General features: G+C 37.7%; 1 protein-coding gene across 6 annotated transcripts in view; it reads right to left on the minus strand.

Annotated features, from left to right (window-relative positions):
* LOC122832938 (cGMP-dependent 3',5'-cyclic phosphodiesterase) overlaps positions 1 to 24,836 on the minus strand; it is a 189,044-nt gene that overhangs the window by 126,502 nt on the left and 37,706 nt on the right. For 3 of the 6 annotated variants that reach the window (XM_044120168.1, XM_044120167.1, XM_044120169.1), the window contains one exon: positions 568 to 658. In XM_044120168.1, the coding sequence (XP_043976103.1) occupies positions 568 to 658 (91 nt within the window). Of the gene's footprint in view, positions 1 to 567; positions 659 to 847; positions 894 to 967; positions 1,043 to 1,073; positions 1,156 to 24,836 lie in introns of those variants that run through there. The other 3 variants (XM_044120170.1, XM_044120166.1, XM_044120165.1) reach the window with 3 other exon arrangements.

A 24,836-nucleotide genomic window follows, 5' to 3' on the forward strand; every position in this document is an offset into this window, starting at 1 on the left:
AAATTCCATTTTAGTGATCAGCAAGAATGCACGACTTTAAATGGACAACACAGAATTCCCTAAAGAGACACAAATCATGGTGCTGAGCTGCTCATTTGAGATACAGAGAAGTAACTGTCTTTAACTTCCTGTCTTTTATGTTTGCGGATGCTTTATGCTTTATCTTTTCCGCTGTTGTGGGAGCTTTTTGTCTCCCAAACACACAAACCCACGCCCACTCAGAGAGAGAGGAACGTCTCTCCCTGTTTGGATCCTGAAGGAAAGCTGCAGAAACAGAAGTTTAAACTTACCTCCTCCAGACAGAAGTTTAACATTTGCAAATACAAAAGAAGATGGAGAAGGCGAAGAGGTGAAGAGGAAAGAAAAGTGTCTGAATGAAGGACAGAAGAAGGGATAAAAAGTAGCTAGACGAATAAAAGTTTTCATTTTTGGAAAATGAGGGGGAAAAGGAGAGAAGGAAAGTGTGAAGGATCCTTAATTGGGTTTCTTTTTGCATTTGTTCTATTTGTTAAAAAAACATTTATGCAAGAAAAAGGATGCTGAAGAGAAGAGGTGAGGAGACCCTACCTGGAGCTGATCGGACAACGTGGTGGACTGCCTGGTGCCCAGAGCCGGGGCTGAACTTTCCTCAGGACGCAGAAACACTTGCTGACCACGTCTGCAGAGATAAAGAATGATAGTCAGGACCACTTTGTACGTATTTTTTTTGTGTGGGTTCTCTTTCTTCACAAGTTTAAAGTCAGCTGGTTGATAAGCCGGATTGTCGGCAACTTATCTTGTCCAAGAAGTGGAGGGAAGAATGTAAAGGTGTGAAGGAATCTGTGTGAAATGTGTGTGAAGCCCTTACAGGTCCTTTGCTTTCTTCCTCTCGAGCGCAGTCATGTCATCTCCACCTGTCGCAACGCAGAGAGAGCGCCAGAGTCACACACACATCCACACACACACAGCTGCACAGCAATGCACTCACTCGCGCCGGCAGGCTGAGACACACACTGGTGTGCTAACACCATGAGCGGCAACACATAGAGCCGACAGTGAAGGGAGTCCCTCCTCCTCCTCCTCTCTCCTCCCACCTCTCTCTCTCTCCGTCTCTCTCACTGCTCCTCCTCTGGGTCTTACTGCCTCCGTCAGCCCTCCCTATGTTTCACCTCCTCACTGTGAGGACACACAGTGCTTAGTAAAATAAAATAAAAATAAAAGACAATCACATTTTGTCAGGTTGAAATCACAAACTTTATGAAATTTAAATAAAATGTTAAGTGATAGACTGACATAAAGTAGAATATAATCGGAAAGTGGAAGAAAATTATTTATAGTTTTCCACTGTTTATACAATTATCTGAGTAGTGTGGCATGCATTTAGATTTGTTGTCAGTCATGTGCTCTATGGTGCAGTTTCAGCTCCAAAATGAAAACTGTTGCGTATGCAGTAGCCGTAGCCACATCTACCTAGAGGCAGTTATTACTATTCTTGGAAGTTCAAGATTCTTTAGTTTTCTCAAGAAAGCAAAATGTTTTATATAGTCATAAATAAAAACATAATAACCTGCATCATCATGGCTGTAAAAATCACATTTATACATTTATCAGCAGGGATAAATGAGTTTTCCATTCTATTCTCTGGCTGTTGTGGATCAATGAGTTCACAAAAAAAAAAAAAAAAAAAAAAAGTGAACCCTAACAAAAATCACAATATTAGAAGGAGCAAATGATCTCTTTCCATGGAAAGTAAGTAGAATCATAACTTTTGCCACACGAATTCCCACCCACATCCACATCTGGTTATTTCCAAGGTGTTTTCAACCTAGTTTGTAATTTGAATCAGAGAATTAAGTTGTGTCTTGTCGACACCTTTTGATGATGAACGGATCACCGTCGTTGCAAACCAATGATGCATTCCCGATGGCTCATGTTCTAAAGGTGGCATCAAAAACCTGAGTAAATGTAAGTTAAGAGGTTGTACACGCTATGACGGGTGAAGATTTGATATCATCCACATTTGGAAGACCACAACTTTTGGCTGTGAAAAAAAATAGGTATACAAATTTTTTATCTTTTATTTTTGCAAAAATTGAGTGAGTTAATTTTAGCGCTGCTGTCACCGTCTTTTATTTTCTCACATTTTACATGCTTAATGTTTATCTAGCCAGCTTGGGATGGAAGTTTCATGCCATTTTCACTGTGTAAGACATCCCCCAAGTGGTCAAATAACTATGTGCTGAATTACACTAAAGTATTTTTGCAGTATTTTGAGTATTTCAGATCTTATATAGCTTTTTTTGAGTTGGTATTTTCCTCTAACATGTCTCACACTCCAGTCTTGCATTTTGCGTCTTCTGAACACTGTTGTGGCAAAGTTATATATGCAGAAAAAGTTGTTATGTAGCGCAGTCTTACCTAGCTAATTAAATCTTTGTTGGTGCAGACAGAGCATGTGCATAGTGTGCTGTGACATTTAGTAGTATTATTTGGTTCCTGCTGCAGCATTTGAGTAATTCCTGATTTCTATATGTGGATAAATTATGCACATTGTAGAGCTCATGTAACAGAATTTCACAAATAAAAACATAACATACCTGCATGTCAACATCTTTAACACTACTTAGGATAATAATGCAAATCTGCATGGTTTTTGTGCATGTGGCATAGAAAAACATATTAAAGCAATAATGTATTGCCTATTGAAATTTTTATTTCAGAAATATGACTGCATCACTCACCTAGTCCCAATAGTACTAATATTTTTAAAGATTTTGATTCCTATGATGTTTTATTTCGTAACACTCTTCAAATGTTAATGCAAGAAAAAAACCACAGCCAAACAAATATTAAAGGCAACGTGTTCGTTTTGATTCCTGACACAAGAGTAATGGAGACTTGTGTGCAGCTTTGCAACAATCAGTCTCCACATTTAGACCAGTGATGGGTGAAGGGAAAATATTGATCATCTCATTACAATGGCACCTGGCAGTGGGCAAGAGGTATTAGTCAGCAAGCGAGCATTTTGCCGCTGATGTTGATGTGTAGGAAACAGAAAAGGTACATGGGGTTTCTATTCTGTGAGAACTGTGGAGCTTTTTGCATTTGGCTTCCCTGTTTTTAGTTTATGCTCCCTGAACTAAAGCCACCAAATGAAACATATTTTGTTATCGATGTTTAGATTACTGTTGATATGTTTAAAACTTGTTTCAAGTTACAATTTAATTATTGATAGTAACATTTCTGGATGGCTTGATTAAACTTTTTTTTTTCTATCCAGAAAAAGATCTCTGTTGTTGACTGATGGTGTTCTTGTTTAAATCCAACGCCAAAGGGTTTATTTTCAGGAAAAACAAATAATTCAATTTTGTGTAATTAAGTGCTTAAGCAACACGAAGCAAATCTTTCAGCAGTAGTTAGTTGTTTTGCTGGCCTATCAGAGTTGATTTCTTTCTAAAACATATCTAAACTAAAACGATTTCTAAATGGGGCATTTTAGAGTCTTATCTTTGCTCGCACTGTTGCAATATGTGAGGTTAATTGGGGCTGCACGATAGAAAGCAGCAATTTACTAATGTCTGGCAGGATGTTGTTAGAGTTAATATGTTTATCCATAAATGTTCCAACTTATTAGTAGGCAGGTCTCAGTTTCCCTTTCTGGGTGTTTTAATTTCAGAAATTACCATAACCGTGTAACGTTCAGTGTCTCCTAGGAATAGAACATAATTATGAGACAATGTGCTCTCTGTAGGAGCTGAGGGGAAGGCGAATATATGCAGAGCTATTTATGCAGCGAGATGACTGCAGGTGAATATATTAAGAGTCGGAGTTCACACACCGTGATTTTAACCCAAAAGGATAATCGTACCAACCTGTCCCAGCCTGACTGTTGATAAAGACCAGCCATACACCTTCAAGATTTTAGTCCTTACCGCAAAATAAAGCTTTTTAATCATCCCCATCAGATCTCCTATGCTACTATGTCAAACTTTCAAGCCTGGAGTGACGCAAGAAGGTCCAATGTTTCAAAACCATCCATCCATCTTTTTGTGCTTGTCCAAGACATGGTGTATCAGCAGCCATATCCAGGAGGCGTCCGGATTAAACGCCTTAAGCACCTCAACTGACTCCTTTTAAAGTGGAGGAGGAATGGCGCTAGATCATATGCCAAAATGTCTTGCCCCATACAGCTCTGGAAAAAAATTAAGACTTAAAAGGATCAGTTTCTCTGATTTTGCCTTTTATAGGTATATGTTTGAGTAAAATGAACATTGTTCTTTTATTCTATGTACTATTAACATGTCTCTGAAATTCCAAGCAAAAATGTTTTTATTTGCAAAAAATGAGAAATGATGGAAATAATGGAAAAGATGGAGCGCTTTCAGACCTCAAAAAATGCAAAGAAAACAAGTTCATACTCATTTAGAAACAGCAATACTAATGTTTCAACTCAGGAAGAGTTCAGAAATCAATATTTGGTGGATAAACCAGGAGGTTTTCAAAGGGGTCCAGTGCAGTGGACTCTTAATTTTTTCCAGAGCCGTATATTGGGCTGACATATCTCAGTTGGAGAGCTTCTTACGTTTAATTCAGTGGCAGTATTGAGCACAGAAGCCCACATAGCAGCAGAGAGGAAATCCAAAGTGACACTAGCAGCTGACTCGCTGAGGTGACATTAAAGGAGACAGGACAATTAACATGATGCTGCGCTGCAGGTGGAGCAGGACTGAATAATGATAGTCCATCAATTTGATGACAAACCACAAGGCCAGTAGCTACAGGAAGTCTTACTGACATCTTAGGGTCAGTTCACATGTAAATGTATAATCTTTGAGTTGCATACAAAAGAACTCAGTTTGGTGAAGACTTCTTAAGGGGAAACATTTAAGCTTGTTCTGACTGCACACATTTCTTGCTACAACTCACATAGAGGTAAGATATTAAACTAAATTGAATTACATAGAAAACTGATCAAAATTACTTAAAATCACTGTTCTGTAAGCAATAAGTTCTCCAGAGCATGAAATTACTTTAAGCAAATGACAGATCTTGGAATGTGTGACATTCTTGAAGCACCATTACCAAGTTAATTAGGACTCTGTGCTATATAATCACAGATTTGTACATGGTATCACAATGTCATATGTGGCATACTCTTACTTTAATGCATTTTTCAAGCTGCAAGAGCTCCTGTGAATTATTTCAGAGCTGAAGGGAAACGGGGAGTTCACTGGAGCAACCACTCAGAGGTTGATTCTTGTTCATTTGCAGCCCTCTGCTATAAAACGCTGCCATATCTCAGTAAACCCTAAGGCTGTGGGGTTTTGTACACATGATAAAATGGCTATTTCAGCACATCACAACCTATTGACCAGTGCTGCCTGAGAAATGATCACAACTGTGCACAGTTCATGATACAAATGCAGAGACAGAGCTGCCATGACAGAAAAAAGCACAAATTTCTCCCTGTCATTATTTTAGAGCTTGCATCTACTGGCAAGAGAGCAACACCAACACGCTTGCCTTCACTGATGGACTGACATTTGTACTGGGTTTTTCTGACGCACTTCTCATGCAGTAAAACATCTTGCGTCTATCTAGTTAGACACGTATCACAATCAAGGTTTTATTATATCAAGCTCACATGACATGCTCAAGTCCTGTATGACTTATGATCAGTAATAATTCATTACTCCATGACATCCTGGTCTTTTCAGAACTGAGTACACTCATCCTCTCAGAAAGAAACGCTTCTGCGTGTCATCAGAGCCCATTTCTTCAGGTCATGCTCACAATATTTGAAAGATAAAGGAACCAGTACGGAAATGTTATCCTGCTTCAGATGTAAAAGCTGATGTTCCCCCATGTTTATTACCTGTGTTGGCTCTACAAGAGAGTGCTTATTTACATGTAAAAATGCTGGTGAATTGCAAACAGAATCAAAGCAATGCATCACTAGATTGAAGGATAAGGAGCATGAATGAAGGTGGATGAATTTAGCCGTGTGTGTGCGCGTGTGTGTGTGTCTTTGTTTTTCTTTTATTTTCTTTGTAGCTGAAAAGAGTATCGATCTAAAGTTTGTGATTAAGACCAGGCCTGTTGTTACCGCTCAAATGTAATCAGAACACAGATCTGAAACTAGTCGCTCAGTTACCCTGCTACACACGTGCACAAAGCACATGCAAAAACTGTGGAAGGCTGGCAGCATAAACAAATACCATGCAGAAACAGTTAGCAAACCAGGGAGCTGGAAATGGACCAGGATCCAGTCAGTGTCCTTGGCCTGAAACGCATGAGATGAGATCTTCAGTGTATATACATAACAGAAACAATTATGCACAGGACCTGAGGTGTGTATGCAGGCTGTGTGTTTGTGAATGATGATAAATGTGTGTGTCTGACCCAAGTCCCATAAACTGGCAAGTGATTGAAAGCTCTAAACGGTAAAGGTGCACTCAGGGGAATAGGGCTAATCTACATAATGGTGGAACTGTATTAACAATATCCTACACACACTTACACACACACACACCTCCACGCCAACATGTGCACTGATTGAGAACCTCTCCTATTACCCACACAAGCAGAGTTTCTTCAGACAAAGATGAAATAACATTCCTCTACTTTGACTGTATTTAACATTTTGGTAGGGATGCATTTCTGGTTTTATTGCACACAAAGAATATAGACTGATGATGACAGCTACACTTGATCAATCATATTCATTAGACGTTTTTTCAGACACATTCAAAACATCTTGAGCTTCATGTGTAAACAGTTGACTACCGTTTTTGGTTTACAGGGAAAGCCATCTCTGTATTAGAAGCCTTTTGTTATATTGAATCCAGTTGATTCCGATGAGCGCAATATTAAAGAGAAGATTATTTGTTGCAAAAATATAGTGCATTTAGCACTTGGCAATGAGCTCTACACTGCTATAGATTAAGAATCTATTGAAGGTGATATTTTTAATCTTAATGAGACATCCTTGATGCTGATATCAGACTGATTTGATTTGCCAAACTGCTTTCGTCTTGGCTTAACACTAGGAAGCTGTTAGCTGGAAAACTCGTTCCTGTTCCTTTTGAAGCGAAGTTGTCAAAAGTTTCTTCCGAGGAATAAGATACTGGCAGCTCATATGCTATACCCAGAATCCTAATTCAAAGAAGAATTACTTTAATGAGGAAAACCACTGAGTATGTTTCATTTCTATGTTTTCAACTGTGTGTAAACTGATTTTCACAAGAAGTTTGTTGACAAACCCGTGAGGAATACGCTAAATAAATTAAATGATTTTAGATAAAATAGTAAATATCACATTGGATCTGAAAACAATTAAAGACATTTTTTCGTGCAGTGATCTTTCTCATTTTAATTCACCAGCCCTGCTTATTAATCTAAACTGCCCAGCCTGTCATCCAGACTCATCTCCCCTTGTTTTATGCTTCTGATAATTGCCGTCTTCTCTTCAGGATAGCATGTGGTTACAAGGCTTTGTGTCTGTTTCACATGTTTCTCATACTTTGTCTTTTTCTACTCTGCAAATGTGTGTGTAAATTCAAGTTTTTGGTACTTCCTTCTCACTCTACTGTCTCTGCTGCCACTTTTCAGCTTTTCTGATTGGACCAGAGCTCCAGCAATGTCCACCTCTCAAACTGAGATCTCTGGACTTGGTCAAAATTTTAATCTCTTGCACCAACTCCATTTTGCCTTAAACGGTTTCTGCAAAATCAATTGACGTCTGCACAGTATGTCCACTTAAGGAAGCAGATGAGCCCAATGAGTGATGTGCATTTAGAAAATTGATTTAAGAACTCCAGGAGATAAAAAGAAGCTCTCAGTGGGCATGCCTGCTGTCCGCATGAATAGAAAAAGGTTTAAAGTAGTAGTAAGTAGTTTAAAGTCAGTCGGTATAAAATGAATTACAATATGTCCTAATTAATCAACTTAGAGGACTGCATCAGTCAGATACAGAAAACAAAAGCAAAGATACATTGTCAAGTAGAATTTTAGCAAAAAAAAAAAGTAAAATGTATAATCAAGTCTTAATTGAGAGCTGCAAACCTTTCATGAATGCAACTCAAGACAAAATTCATTACAAAGCATAACATAAAGCAGAATAAGTTTAACTCAGTTAATTTACAGACCTTTCAAGAAATGTTGCATACCAAATTAGTGTCTGTAGAAGACTGTGGACTTGAAAAAACAGCAAAGTAGCAAAGCAACTGCATGATTCTTGTGTTTTTTTCTTTCACCCTGAAAACCTCGGGCTTTCCAACATTCTCTTCCCAATATCTTCTGAGTTACCCACATATCTTGAGGCAAACTGGCTTTCAAATCCAGCTTTCCATTTGCCACTTTTCAAATAAGACCAGCTTTGCAGAGTGCAACACTAATAGTTGTTGTGTCGTTAGGTCCTACCACCTGAGTAGTTGAGTAGCTCCTCCAGGATTAGGGCCTTCTGCCAGCTTTTCAGATAAATGCTCTGTTCATTTGGCCTATCGGTTCAAATTGTGGGAGGATTGCAGTTACTCTCTCCATTTTTTTGATGACTGATTAAACAGAGATGTTCAAATCTTTGGATATTGTTTTTTAAACCTAAACTTGCTTTAAACTTCTCCACAACTTTATCCCTGACCTGTCTGACAATTTTTGTAGCCCTCATGATGGTTTTTGTTCAATATTTTCTCAAAATCTCTATGGCCTTCACAGAAAAGATGGATTTATACTGACACTTAAATTACAAACAGCAGAACTTTGTACTTATGAAATGTCTTCTGAAGGCAATTTGCAATGGATTTGTTTAGGGGTATTACAATAAAGAGGGTTCAATGGAAAATGCATCCCACACATCAGATTTGAATTTGTAAAAACAAACATATTATTTCCCTTTCACCTGTCAATCACATAAAAGTCATATTGAGCAGTTTCTTTAGGAGTAACAAAATAAGAAAGGAGGTTTGAATAGACTGTATGCTTTGGCAGAGGTGTGTGTCTGCCGGTGTGTGCGAAAAATTACTTTTCCTTATTGTTACAACTAATTTCCTTAAACAACACAAGCAGTAAAACAACAGCAGGAAAGCGATACAAACACACCCTACTTTAGAAAGTCACGAAGGAGTACGCAATCTCACACGTAGTGTGACGGTACAAACAGTGAGTGCCACTGTTTGTATTGATAACCTGTTTCAACAGAGCAGTGCGTTTGTTAACCGGACTCTGGGGAATTTGGAAACCATGAACTGAACTTATATCAATAGCACTGAGAACAGGACACAGGTGGAGCTCCTTAAAAACGCACACACACGCACACACACACACGCACACACACACACGCACGCAGGCATATTAAATATCTCGCCTCATATTCCACACATTATTCACAACCTGACAAACATGAAAATGTAACTTGTAAATAAAGACTGTGATGGAATTTCTTAGGTGCCAGTAGATCAAATTATCAGCAAATTCAAGGATTTGGTAAGCAAACATATTAACATGACTCATACAGTCAAGCACCTCTGAGTGGGACGTCAAGGTACATGCGTGGGAGTAATTCCTTTTGATTCGGTAGAAATGGGACCTTGGTGATCCTGCTCCCTCACTTCAAAACTGGCTGGTTTGTGCTGCTGCAGCAGTGACTCGCTGTGTGATGACCTGTGGAATAGCCGCACCAAAAATAATAAAGCTTTTAGACTTCTATTCATCAGAAATCACAGAGCAACAGTTTGAGAGCCTGCTTGGTGGTTGCTATGCGAGTTAGTACGTTGGCAACCTGAAAAGGTTTATAAGCCAGTTTCCATACCAACATGCACCGTCTCCTCACCAAGAAGAGGGAAAAAAAAAAATGAAGAGATGGGAGAATAAAACAGAAGTTATCGCTCAGTAAAAATCTCAGAAATCATACTAACTTTCTATATTTATGTCTGAATATACAGGAGATACATTGAGCTATCTTAATGTGTGTACAAACTGATCTCATCAGGATTATATTTACATATAATATATATATATATATATATATATATATATATATATATATATAAAATCCTGGTCAGGATATATAATCCTTATCAGAATAAGGTTTATGGAATAGTACCCCATTCCATAAACGGTCCACTTTTTTTTCCACATTTAAAGCACAAGCTCCTCTTTATGTGATCGACCAACACCAAGTCATTAAGAAATAGGATGGAAATGTACATCGTTTTAATATTTTACAAAATTCTGAAAAGAGTGCCATGCATTTGCATTTATTCTCAAAGTATGTAAACATTGTGGAACCTTTTGGGAATGTTGCATTTGCCCACTGCTCCATTCTTGCTTGCAAAATAGCTCAGATAAGATGGTGATCAATAATAATCAATAATTATGAACATACATTTTCAAGTCTGATAGTATATATTTAATTGTATTTAAATCTAAGCTTTGACTGGGCCATACACATGAATGTACTTTGTTTTAAATTGCTCCATAAAATCTCAATGAAATATTTTGGAGTTTGTGGTTATAAAATGGGCCAAAACATGAATAGGCACTTTACAAACTGAAACTAGGATTTCTATGTGAATAACTAACATTCTGGATAGAAAGATTTTGGTTCTTTAGCGACTCTACGAGGCTGTCAGTGTGCAAAGCGAGTGTAATAATGCTAAACTTGTCAGAGAGCCGCATGGACACCAGCCAGAAGTGGACCGGACAGCTTTTACAGGCCTCCGGCAAAGAAAAGTGGACACATGATCTGTTTTATTCTTTTCTCTTTGTTCTTTGTCATCAGTTCACTGACCTTTAGATCACAAATTTGCTGACCTCGAGTTGAAGTCTGGCTTTTTCCACTGTAATAGTTTCCCAGACTGATCTTTTGATCCTTGCGAGGGCCACTGTCACTGGCTCATAATGGACAGGGGCTTCAGGTGGATTTTCAACAACAAAAATGACAGCAGCAACAGCAGCAGCAGGTTTTTCTCAGCAGAAGGAAGTTGAACTAGCTAGAGGACTTTACAAATGGAAAATATTTCTCATATTACATCTGAAAAAAGACTTTTTTAAATTAAAGAGATCAAATTTTAAGCCTTTCCAACAGGACTAATAATATCTTCACATAAGCTCAGAGTTTCAAACTGTACTGTTTGGATTAGTACCAAGAGGAATGCTTGAAGATTTATCTGGCTGGAGGTCTTGACTGGAATACGTTTTCACTCTTTACCTTCATCCACAGCCACGCGGAAGAATGATCACATAAGCTGAGTAACGCTATTAAAATGTGAAATGGCAGGAAAAATAAGATGACTAATGGGCTTACACTGCACCCTCGGCTCCACAAGATTGGTTCACCCTCAAAGTAAGCAGATTAGAGTGAACTGTTTATTTATTTATTTAGATATGGGAGTCACAACATTTAGCTTAGCGTTATTATACACTTTTTAGTGACAATTATTTGGAATAATTAGCATCTATTACTAGATTAGCTTTGTTGGCTACTGTTAGTGTATTTCCTGACTTACACTTCATTCAGACTGTCAAAACACAAACACCAACTAATTTAATCCAGGAGTAGAAGTTTTTGTTATAATTTTTTTGTAAAAAGTCAGCGTTTAGGACTGACTTTCTACTAATTTAAGGAGCAGAGTCAATTGTTTAAATGCAAAGAGTTCTGTCATTAACAAATCGAAAAGAATGAAATAATTAAAAAACAAAAAACTAAACATTTTATAAATGCTTGAGTTGATTTCTGAGAAAGGTTTTAACTGTTGATCCAACATTTATCCTCCCCCAATCCAGATAGCACCTGAATCAATGTCACTTCAACCTGTCGCAAATTCCCCAAAGTTACTTTTTAGTTTTCATTTAACACACAAAAATAGTCTGTAGAAAGAGGGAAAGAAAACAGTTCTGATCTTGAGTTTGGATATCTTTAAATGCAACATAAAATAAAACTTGGACTTTGGAATTAATATATTATCCTAAACAAAAGTAAACAAACATGATCCCCCGCTCAAAGATCAGCACCTTCAGACTTGCTGGAAATTTGCAGCTGCCTCCAAGGAAAAAAATCAAAGTTATATGGTGAAAATTTCTATTGTCAGATCAGAAAAAATTAAGCTGTCTGGCCAGAGTCAAAAGGTTTGGAGAAGTCAAGATGAGGTGATCGAACCGAAGACTGTGCCAGTTTTTCAGTATAGTAGCCGTCTGTCTGGTACTTTGGTTGGAATAACGAAAAATTTGAAAGCTCAACTTCATTTCAACTCAACAAACCTTTTGCATGTTGCATTATTTCAGGCCCAATGCTGTTAATTAGAATTAAAGAGAAATTTGTAGATGTATTAAAAAAATTTGTGGTCATAGTGAAACTTGTTGAAGGACATTAGCCAAAATATCAGTAGAATTGTATCTACACATTTAAGTCACAACATACTATTCTTGTTTTTAGTAGATAATAAAAGTCATTGGATCTAGTATTTATAATAATTTAAACCTAAAAGTGGAACGGTTCACATAATCAAAAGCCCAAATGAAAACATCTTAATATGCTGAATAATGTTTCAGCATTTTTGTTACCAAATCACAGTCACTGGTGAGCTTTTTCATCCTGAGCCATGGTGCAAAACATCACTTAAACCCCTGCAAATTCTGCACTAAAACATTTTATATACAGAATAGTCTGGACAGATTGATGGCTAGATGTATTGATTTGATTAATATTGCACTGAGTGCATGGTTGCACCTCATAATCTTTATGCATTATGATAGAAAACCATCAAAGTAAATGTGCAAATCTGTCCCACTGCTGCCTTTAGAGCAAATGTACCCAATTAATTAGGTTTCAGAAACCAAACTTAATTTATTGTGATAACCAGCTTTGTAGACAGCTGCTACATCTACATTTGTTGGCAGTTTGGGGTAAAAAAAAACAAAACAATTTAATGTTTATTTTCAAAACTTGGAACACTTCAGGGAAAGTGATGCACTGCATTAACTAAAGCTCCTGTAAACTATAAACATATCACTCAAAACCAACATTTTGTTACAGAAACACTTCCTTTGTTTTAGCTCATTGCTAGAAAGTAATGTTACAAAATCCTGGCATATTTATGGTGAGCATTACTGCTCCACAGGTTCTGTACCTTCAAGAATCCACAGGCGGAGAGGCATTTTAAGAAATGTCTGAAGATACTTACACCCACTCCCTGAGTCTCCAGCTCCTAGTTACTTTTCCATTTGTGTCTGCTGTGCGGAAGGCACACTAGCAAATAAATAAATAAGTGAAGGTGCAAACAAAATGACCGTGGTCACCATTCTAAGCACTCCACAGGCTTTAATGGTAATCCACACTGGGTATCATTAAAGGGTGGTAGATGTCCTGTGCAATTTTCTCTGAATACCTATTTGATGAATCTTTGGTGCCACAGGTTGTTGTATGTGGAAAGAGCCCAGATACTCGGACTCTTTCATCTCGTTTTTTGCTGGTTTATTAGATTATTCCAGACTGTGATCAGTAATTTAAAAAAACAGTAATTTAAGGAGAGTCACTTTAGCCAGGTTATAAGCCATTCGACTAAACACAATTAGGGCTGCACAATATTGGGGAAAAACAATTAAATTAATTTTTAACCTTGCAATATCCATTTTGATACAATCTGTGGATTTTCAATAGATGATTTGAAAAGCACCTTAAGTTATGCTGCACTCCTGCTAACTTTGACAATTAATCAGAATAGCTCCTACCTCTTTTTGTGAATCTTACAATATGTTTAATAGAAAATATTACAATAGCAATACAAATTGCCATATATACCAAATTTATTCTTTTCTCTGTATTTTTTTCTGCTTTCATAACTCATTTTGGTCAAGGCTGTTGGTGTTTGGCATGAGACACTGTCCAACTGGGATCATCATGGAAAATTCAAGTCCACAAAACTTGGAATACATTAGATGACAATTATTTCACTCCAAACAGTCCTTCATGATATGAATATTGCACACCGATATTGTCATGATGATATATTTTGCAGCCCTAACCACAATCTTACGCCAACAGCTTGGAGCTGGTCTTAGTTGTGGAGACTAGTTTCCAACTCTTAATGAGCTTCACATGCAGTGCTCTGTTGGTGTGCCTGGAGCTGGACACTTAAAGGTAACATCAGCCTCAGGTTGTAAAAATCTCACACTTTTCACTTTATCTACTTGTTCTCACCAATCACCATCATAACTCGGCAGCAAGAAAGAGGAAGAAAAGCACTTCTGTGTGAATCAGGTCGACTCATACCAAACTCACAAGACATGACAAACAAATGATCAAATTTGTTTTACTTTTCTGTAACCAGGTCATTATGTGTTGTATCCTTCTTCCAAATGAGATCTGGATGTCAGTGAGGTTTAACCTGGTTAAATAAAGGAAAGGAAAGAAAAATATTAAAGGTTTTATTATTCAACAGCCGTCATGCTACGGAAATTAATTATGAAAATTATGCTTTTATCACTGTTCGGTTGGGAGCATATTCTCAGCTGCAACCTCAGGTTACACACATGCATGGGAACACTTTCTTTAATGATGGGTTGAGGTCTAATGAAGCGCCATCTTGGCCCTGAGCGGCTTCACTGCAGAGGAAAATTCTATGTTCTCCTGCCTTAAATCTTGACATGGCTCTGTAACTTCTGCCTGCAACAATGTGATCCAAATGTAAGTGTGGAGAAAAACTGTTTACAAGCTTTTCTCCCAAGGCTTTTAGTCAAGAATAAATGTCTATGTTCTTTCTCCATTTTAGTAGGACAGAGAAACAGACAGTAGTTGACTTTTTTGGTCATTAAATCTAAACTAATTAGAGTAAAATCAGATTAATAGAATGGCTGGATTTGAAATTATAGTTATGTTATATTTTGTCTGTAATAAAAATCAGAATGCGTACCAAAATAGAGATGTAACAATCAGAAATTTAACTAGAAATCATTTTAGCATTTCTTCTTTACAGAACAGAGTACAGCTCACTAGCTTTTGAGTTCACCTTAAAAACAAGGTATTTAAAATGTATTTCTGGTTGGGAGCATATTTTCAGCTGCAAATTATTTCTATTATGACCACAGGTGAAGTCACTGTCTGTAATACAGCTATTTAGTCAAAGAGTTCTTTTTTTTTTTCCAAAACCAAACACTGGAGTTTTATGGAGTTAACATTCTTATCAGGCATTTTAAATTGTTTTATGATTAGCTTGCATGCTCTGCATGTCAGCCAAACTATGTCTACTGTGAACCACAAAGATCGACCACTTACAATTAGCAGAACAGGTTTCAAGGCACAATATGTTTAGGACATTTTTTTAATGCAAATGCCAAAAATTTATGTAATCATAGATTCAACGAAATTCTTTAAATTGAGTGTTTGTGCATGCTTTTCTCTTGTCATTGTTGCTTCCTTTCTGATGAACTGCTCACCGTTCCTTAGGTACACACACAAACTCACACACCCATTTCCTTCCTTCAGTAGCCAGAGAACTGGGGAATCGGCAGATCATGTCAAAGGTGAAACTGTAAGCGATGCAAAGGAAAAGTGGAGATATGAAAGTTAGTGAGGCAGAAGACAGAACACAAGGAGGATGAGGAGAGAAGACATGGAAGGAAGTGGTAATCCTGCTTCCCAATGCGAAGCTGTTATCAGCGACAACTCTGGTGTCAGTAAGTCAAGATCAGCTGAAAAGCTGAAGGGTGTCACAGCCGACAGTAGTTGCTACATGAACGCAGGAATCTAAACGGACTCTACCAAACTTTAAAAGAACACATGCACGTACACGCCGACAGACAAAGTGTAAAGTGCTGCAGTGAGCAAGGTAGAAGAGGTTAGCGAGAGGTTGTGAAGACAAAGAGGCCGAAAACAAAGACAGGAGCCAGGGGACCAAGACGGCCAGAGCAGAAAAAAGGGCAACGAAGTGAAGGGAAACACTGCAGCAGAAAAGCGACTAAAAAAATAATAGATGGAAGGCGTCATGCAGGGGCAGCGAGGTTAAAAAGAGCTCGGAGAAACACTGCAGCAGACCAAACTTCATTCTCCACCCTCTTACACATCCTTCTCCTGTTCCCTTTACTTGTTTCCCCCTTTCACTTCCTTTGCACAAAATCACCCAACAACTAATGAGGCGTGGGTGACAGAGTCCAGCAGTACCGCACAGAGTCCAGCAGTACCGCACAGAGCCGTGCACTTGGTGTGTCTGGAAAGTATTTATTTTAAAAAAAAAGCAACCATAAGATTGCTGTTTTATTTCTGTATATAAGGGAAAATTTTTTCAAATGACAAGAATAATGCCTTCTTTGTCCCTTTATTTCTTGAATCTAATTGGTTCCTCGGCACAACAAATCAGAAAACCGCACTGAGAATATCTGCTGCTGAACAGTCGCCACAAGTGGGAATGACGACAACCCTCGGTGTGTGTGTTTGTGTGTGTGTGCGTGCTCATGTTTGTGTGTAAAATAGCCACACAGGCTCCGATTTGTTGCTATGGCACCCTGTCTTCCCGAGGTGCAAAAATCAGAGTACAATTTATACAAACAATTTCCTCTCAATAATGAAGCAGTGGATGCACTAACCCTGGAGTGCATGCAATCTCACACCTTGGACAGTGGATTGCAACTAAACTCAGGAGGAGATCGAGGACGGTTGCCACATTTATATTACAACCAGCAAACAGGAGTCCATCAGACCCAATAAAACACAGAAGTCACAGCTATAGCAACTAATGCTTGTGTTACCAAACAGAGGATCAGATGTGCTTTATACCTTAAGGACAGAATCGTTTACGTCCAGATAACTGAGTAATGTGCACAAGAGCAGAAGTATCAGATGTGCTTCTGTCCATAGGTGACTTATAGCCCATAGGGAAGAAGAGAAGGGGGATAGAGAAAAACCAGGATACTGTTATATCCTCTTATCTGTAGGTATAAAGGTTTATGGTATGTTGACACCATGACATTTGCAGATCATTGATAAAAAGTAGACTTAAGTTGTAGAGGAAGAATATGTAAATTCACATGAATTACTCAGTTGTCACCATTACACATTATATTGTAAAAGGCTCCTTATTTATGGTGTTAAAAACAAATTGTTCCACTCTTATTTATTTTGATTCAACTTAAACTGGATGAACAAAGAATTAATTTATCACATTAATGGAAAGATGTTTTAAACCAAAGCAAATGTAGTGAACCAACATTCGGCTCTTCACTTTTAACTCTTTACTCTCCCACCAACTTCAACGTCAGCTGAGCTGCAAGATTTTATATTTTAGACTAAATGAATTCTCAGTTTTGCCAACAAGGCTGATTTTTTACAAAATAATGAATTGTTCCAACTTTCAAAACTATTGCTGTTTTTCTTTTATTGCTTATTCTGGTTTTGCTCATATTTAGATGCCTTAACTTGTGATTTAATATTAAACAGAAAAACAGACAATGCAGTTTTTTAAATGATTTAGTTTATCAAGAAATAAAGCTATTCAAGCCTTGCCCTATGTGAAATTGTAATTGCTTCCCTAAACCCTTTGATCGGTTGTGCCATCCTTGGCAACAACAACAAGCAGTGAAACATTTACATTGCTTTGGAGCCATTTCTGGCACATCCTCAACACAGAACTGTTTTAATTCTGTGTTGAATTGAAACACAGAATTTCAATTTCAGGCAGTAAAATTGTCACAGAGGACAATTTTACTGAAAAGGCTGGTGAGGGATCTCAATGAAATTTAAATCGTTTTATTTGTAAGACATGTTTTAACCACTTCTTTCCATCTGTAATGTCAATATTTCGTGTAAATTGTTTTTTCAGAAATACTGTTAGTTTTAGACCAGATGTAACGGGTTCCTAAATGTTCCCACTTTCTAAAAAATATTTTTCATAAAGTTTTGCAAATTACCAAAATAATAAGTTGTTTATTTCTGTGTGAAACTCTGCAAAATGGCAGCTTCAGTTTTCATGCGTCTTAAAGTATTTTTAAGTTTGTAACACTTTTGAGCCTCAGGCCCGGTTCCAATGTGACCCAAGGTGAGAAAAATCTATAGTACAAATAGATCCGAGTGCCTGAATGAACCAGAATAGCTCTCTGTTGCAGTAAGCTATGCTGGTGGCAGGCAGAACCGCTGCTGGAGCGTAAACCTGAAACAGAAAGAGACACAGGTGGTTGAATCTCCAAGCAGAAACACAAACTGATTCAGAGAGCCGTCTGATCCATTAGGGTTTCTTTCACTATCCTAATATTGGCAACATGATACAGAAAACTGACGGATTATCCCGGTGGCTCCAAAAATGTAGGTCTTTATCTCTACAGGTTTTTACCTAGTATAATTAAGGTTAAATATTAATAACAGACTAAATCAAGTCAGACAATGTAAACATTCCTTGAATTTGCCTTCTTTTTTAAAAATGTATTTGTTAAATAAACTCTTCCTCAGTAAATAGTGTGTCACGCCTCATTTTCTTCTGTTTTTTTCTGAGTAGGCATTAAATGATTAGCATCAGGTATGATTTTCCTCAACAATCTTCTCTAAATTGTTCCCCCAAATGGATTCTTTCAGTAAACATCAGTTCTAATAATGCAAGAATTCTCTTCTTTCCCCACATAAGTGCAGTTGTTGAATCTGTGGAAAGCTAGATTTCAAGCCTCAGACTGACTTAATGTTTCTGATAAATTACAGCAGTGAAATGTCTTAAGCACCACCAAGACTTATTAGTTTACAGGTATATAAAAGCCTTTGAAAGACTCATATTTTTGCAACACAAATGTCATCTGGTTCAGTCTCCCCAGAAAGATGTAATTTCATTTGCAGCTATGACAGAGTTGCAGATGTTAAATCATGTAAACCATCTGCTAATGACTCGAGAAGATTGTAGATAATATTTAGCTAAATTAAAATTTAATTGTGACAACAACAATGAATTAATCTTGGCGCAAGCAGAGATAGATGGTCCAGGTGCTGAGAGGTGCAATAACACAGACAGCAGAAAGACGCAGTGGAGATTACAGCCACACCAATAGCACCGCACTGACTCATGTCATTGTACTCGACATGCACATCAACACACATCCACATCACCACCTATGTAAACAGACCCTAATCACACAGGTTTGACCTCTCATCCCTGAACTTTCCACCTCATACTCCCTCACTGTCCCCCCTTCCTTCCTTCCTTCCTTCTCCACAAAATGTTTCCTCAGTTCCTTTCTTTTTGCTCCATTATTTTAAAATCAAATTCAATGCAGCCTGACGCAGCTGCAGGTTTACAAGGCCAAACAAATCAGTGCTGCTGTCAGAGTGCCCCCATGTGTTCAAATACTCCAACAGCACTCGGTGTACCTCCAGAAGAGCGTGGCTGCAACTCTCATACACAGCTCAGAAATGATTTTGGATGCATTTTATTTTGCTAAATAAGTTACATTTATTTTCATAATAGTTCACTTTTAGATTCCACTTTCTGTAGAAGGACAATTTAGAGATACGGAACCTTGGAGAAGAATTTGCACATTTTGTCAAATTACCGTCACAAACTTCAATTTGTTTTGTTGGGATTTTATGTGACAAACACAAACGATTGTAAATTGCAAAAAAGTTTTCATACTTTCTGCTTAGAAGAAAGCCTTTAGTCATTCCACATGGATTTTCCAGTAAACTTTCATCTTAAAAATACAGTAATTCTCTTTACTTTGTGACTGCCGCTCTTAAATTTGTGGGACGATAGAAATCATGCCCCGTATGAACCTACTTTTACTGATAAGTTATAGCAGTGATTTTTCTTTCAAGCAGCAACTGGACTGAACATAAAAAACGGCAGTTTTTCTTTTTTTTTTTTTTTTTTTTTTTTTAAGAAAATTGTGTTGTGTATTTTATTCCGCCTCTTTATGCCACTAAAAACTTTTCATTTCACCAGTCGCATTTAGAGGTTATTTAAGAGTAATTTATTGGCTGCAATGTAATCTCAATATAAATCCAGCTGTTCTACCAAGGCCTCAGAGGTTTGTTAGAGAACATTAGTGAACAAATGGGATCACAAAGACTAAGGAACACAGCAGATGGGTCAGAGAGGAAGATGAGGAGGAGTTTAAAGCAGAGTTAAGTTATAATACAAAATCTCCAATACTTCTCTGAGCAATGTTCACAGACCAAAACTGAAGCTTTTCACCTACAAGTAAAATACTGCATAGAGTTGAACTTAACTTCATACACCAATCTGCACAAACCATCACCCCACGGCGGTGGCAGCATCATGCTGTGGGGATTCTTGATTTCAGTAGGATCAGGGAAGATGGATGGAGATAAACTGTGGGCGGTCTTGGAAGGAAACCTGTTGGAGGCTATAAGAGGCTTGAGACTGGGATGGAGGTTAACCTTCCAGCATGATAACAAGCTGCAACAGGATGATGGTCTAGGTCAAAGTTCACCAATAAACCCAATTGGGAATTTATGACAAGACTTGAAAACAACTGTTCACAGACTTTGACCTCCAACCAGTCTGACTGACCTAGTGAACTATTGCTAGTTTGCAAAGAATACGGAGCAAAAATGTCAGTCTCTAGATGTGCAAAGCTGGTAGAAGCAGATCCACAAGACTGGCAGCTGCAATTGTGTTAAAAATTGTTCCTCTAAGTATTGGCTCAGGATGGTTAAACATAAATGCACACTTTCCAAAATGTTCTTTGTGAAAAAGTTAGAAAATAATGCATAAGTTCCCTTCCACTCCACATAAATGCAAAAGTGTGTTGATCTCTCACATAAAATCCCACAAAATATGACTAAGAGTCAGAATATTTCTGCAATTTTGCTATTAACATAAATGCATGAGAGCTCTCGTTCGCTTTCCTGTCAATGTCACATTATGTCAAGCCAAGACTTTGAACTGAAAGGGAGCCGATTTCTGACACTTTCTCCAAGAGAGATACTGTAATCGCATAGTAGCAGCTGCAGAGTGGAAATGAGGAGCAACTTCTGCCTTGACTTCATTTGAATGCCCCACATCAATTACGGCATCACTCCGCCTCCCAAACACCAACTTCAAAGTCTTACAAGTGTTCTCCCTCTTCCTACAACACATATGCACACACTCACTCACACATGTCTATAAGGAATACCAATGAGTTCATTGTTTCCATTTCAAAGGGAAGCATCGGGCCTGCAAAGGGTGAGAATTAAACGCCTCCCCAAAACAGGATAAATAAGATTAAAAAAAGGAAGACAAGGAAAAGGGACATCTAATCCGCTGGGAGGATTCAGTGCCAAGTAGGACTCCCTTCCTTCAATCACCTCATTATCTCATGCTCTGAACTTCCAATACACATTTAGTCCTATAATTTTATAGGAGAAAAAAAAAACATAAGAGTAAATACATTTACATCCAGTGATTGCATTTGCAGATTATGGCAATGTGTGCCCATAACAAAATATAAGAGTACCCATTAGCAGCTATCCACCAATAACATCAACTCATGTCTGCATGAGTAATTTTACAAGTTTAAGATTTTATTGGGTTCCAGCATATGTTCCAAACAATTACAGTTGAGGAATAATTTATTAAAAAAAGGACTGTAAATCCATCCAGCCATCCATTTTCTGTTCCCCCTTGTCCCTAATGGGGTCAGGAGGGTTGCTAGTGCCTATCCTCCAGCTACGTTCCGGGCGAGAGGCGGGGTTCACCCTGGACAGGTCGCCAGTCTGTCGCAGGGCAGGACTGTAAATCAGATAATCCAATTCCTTCTGCAGCTTCAATCATTTTTGACTTGTGTTTGACTTTGAATAGTGTTGTGGTTGATCATTATTCCAGTACATCAACAAACCAACATGATATCTTGCTTTCTGTCCCCCATGTGGACGCAGCTTCAAAACTAGACCAAGTCTGCATAATAAACATGAAGATTCTTTTCAGAGTTGAGCTTCATTGACTCGGGTCCATCTGTGGATCAGGACTCCCAAAAACTTGCAAATAAAAATCAAGGATGCAGTTCCTCACAAAAGTATTTGTACTCCTTGAACTCTTTTTCTGACCCAAACTGCAACAATTGAAGGTTTTGTGAGTGATCAACACAAAGTAGTAAGTGCAAAGTTGAAAAAAAAAGTTAGTATTTCATTTCAAATCAACCATGTTTCCTCTGATTCCATAACATAAAATCCAGTGTAATCTTTCATAGTTGTAACTAGGGCAGTATCACGATGTAAGAGTTTCATATCAGTCAATAATCCATAATATTTGATTAGTTTTTTGTTTTAAAATATCTGAAATACAATTTCCCCTAAAGCTGTTTTATTCATTTTCTCCCTTCACTTCATGACATTCTTTTTATTTTTAAGCAGCAATGAGGCACAGTTGTGAAATTTTAAATTTCTGATGTGCAAGTCATTCAACAGGTTGTTGCTAGGAAACCAAAGAATTAGTGATGATACCAACCTAGGTTAGGCGGCGGCAAGTTTGAGCGGCTGAAGGCTTTCCTCTGCTTACATTCCCCAGAATGCTGTGCGGTTCTGGATTGGATTATTAAATTCTATTAGATGTATTTTTTTATTGATATTAATTATGTGTTTTATTGCAATATATATTGTTATTGATATTGTTGCACCATAAAAGAAAATGCTGTGAAAACTTTTCCCAAAACACTATCACACGGTGCAGACAAAATGAAACAAAGGAAGAAAAGCTCATTAGCAATAATTCAAAGAACTTTTTATATTTTAATCATTTACATATCACAGTTTTCTAAAGAAACATTTGCTACATCTTCTCCCCCAAAATCTTACAGTCCAGTCTGCTTTCGTCTTTTGCTTCAGTGCTTCTTATAGTTGGTTACAGATTAATTTTTTCCAGTCTTGAAAATCACAGAGATTAAAGGGTTGCAAGAAGCAATTCTGCTGCACAGTTATAACACTCATAAGGATTACTGTAGGAAGGCCACGCTCCCAACACTGCTAAAATGTGGGCTAGTGAGCACAGACATGCTAGTTTCACCACAGACTGTATAACGTAGAGCTCAGTATATGCTTCAGTAATGTCTGTACAATCTTCCCACCATGGGACAAGAGCATCCTGTTTTCTCTACTCTCCTTCAGGTGTCAGCCCCTCACTTCCTCTTTTCTGCACCTTTCCCACTTCACATCTTTATTTACAAGTCAGTTCGTTTTATCTTCTTTTTAATGAAGATTTTCTTCCACCAACAAAGTCTCGTGAAAGTTTAATATCAGTGTATTTTATATGAATTTAATATATTTTTAGACATAACAGCACATTATGGGGAAAGGAAATATTTGCTTATTCCTAAATAGAAATAAAACCATCTTTATGAAATCAACTAATGAAGTAGTGGAGTTCTGTGCTCCTGACTCTGCCATCAAGGAAGACTGACTAATGCAGAGTAGCTTTAGAAAAGAAGGTTGTACGGTACTTGCATTTTCCACAGGTCATCTTAACAACTTATTGGTGGAAAAGAAGAACACAAAACTTTTCCACCCACATGCAAAACCGTATGTGTGGTAGAATTACAACACTAGGCACTAGACACTGAAGATACCATTCTCGTGGTATCATTCCACTGCCCTGCACGTATTAGTCGTTTCCCCTCTGCAACACACCTGCCTAGAGTTGTGGATGACTAACGGGCTTCTGCAGCACTTGATGGCTGTAGAGGAGGTCAAGCAATCATTGGAATCAGTTGCTCTGGAACAGAGAAATCTAAAATATGCAGGGAAGTGGTCCCTCAGGAGCAGAATTGAGAAACGCTGCACTGGAAAAGAAAAAAAAAAACACTAAGGGAATCATTATAGTGCAATATCCTCTACACAAGGCTTTATCAGCTTACAGGGCATTGAAAAGTAATGATGATTTGGAGGCTAAAGTAGTGGAGGGACTCTGATTAATCTGCTTCACTCACAATTTCACTGTACTCATGGTCTTCATTAACAAAAAAAAAGAAAAAACTTGAATGTTAATTTGTGAAATCATCTTTTTAGATAAAAAAACAAAAAAACTTTTGTCCCATTTCACGGTTACCTACAACTTCATGTTGGCTCATCACACAAAATAAGATAATAGAAAGTCTTGTGTCTGAAATGCTACAAAATGTACAGAAGTTTAAGGGTATGACAACTTTTGAAAGACACTGTAGGAGCTTACACTGCCACTTACAGAGCGACACTACAAGGGACTCGATGTGTGTAACAGAACAATGCCCAATGAAAACGGGAAGCGGCCTCACAAAGGGCAAAGTCAACAGAATCTGACAGACACTTCATGGCGTACTAAATACAAAACGATTTTTTGCAGCTCCGTTAGGTTTTGCTCAAAACCAATTCAGCTGCCAAATTTGAGATTGATAACAAGGCGGGGAAGCCCTGCTGCTCACTTACATCTCAAGTTCAAAACAATCACAGCTTCATGGACTTACTCGCCTCACAAGGTGTGTTTTTTTCATGTCTCGATGCTTTCAAGACTCGACTTCCATGGTGACATTCTTACATGCTTTTTATTTTGCTTTAAAAACAACAACAAAAAAATCTTCAACCTCGAAAAACAAACTGAGCTTATGTTGTTAAACAACCAGCCTTGCATGAAACACATGCAACATTGTATTGCTTCTAATTATACATTGAATATTAAACTTGATTTTTTTGCAGCATCTAAGCCTCAGAATTTATAATTATTTCTAGTATAAAGTTTTGTGGCTTCAGCCAGAAATAAAAAATGCTTCAATGCATTGAAAGCAATGAAAATATCAACGCATACAAAACAAAATCCAAGAATTTACAGCTTCACACATTTATGATAGCAATAAGGAGCAAAACAGTTTCCTATATGTGGTAATTGATATACCTCTACATCCCGAAGGGGGGAAATGAAGTACAG

The sequence above is a fragment of the Gambusia affinis genome, linkage group LG06, assembly GCF_019740435.1.
Source record: "Gambusia affinis linkage group LG06, SWU_Gaff_1.0, whole genome shotgun sequence".
Lineage (NCBI taxonomy): Eukaryota > Metazoa > Chordata > Actinopteri > Cyprinodontiformes > Poeciliidae > Gambusia > Gambusia affinis.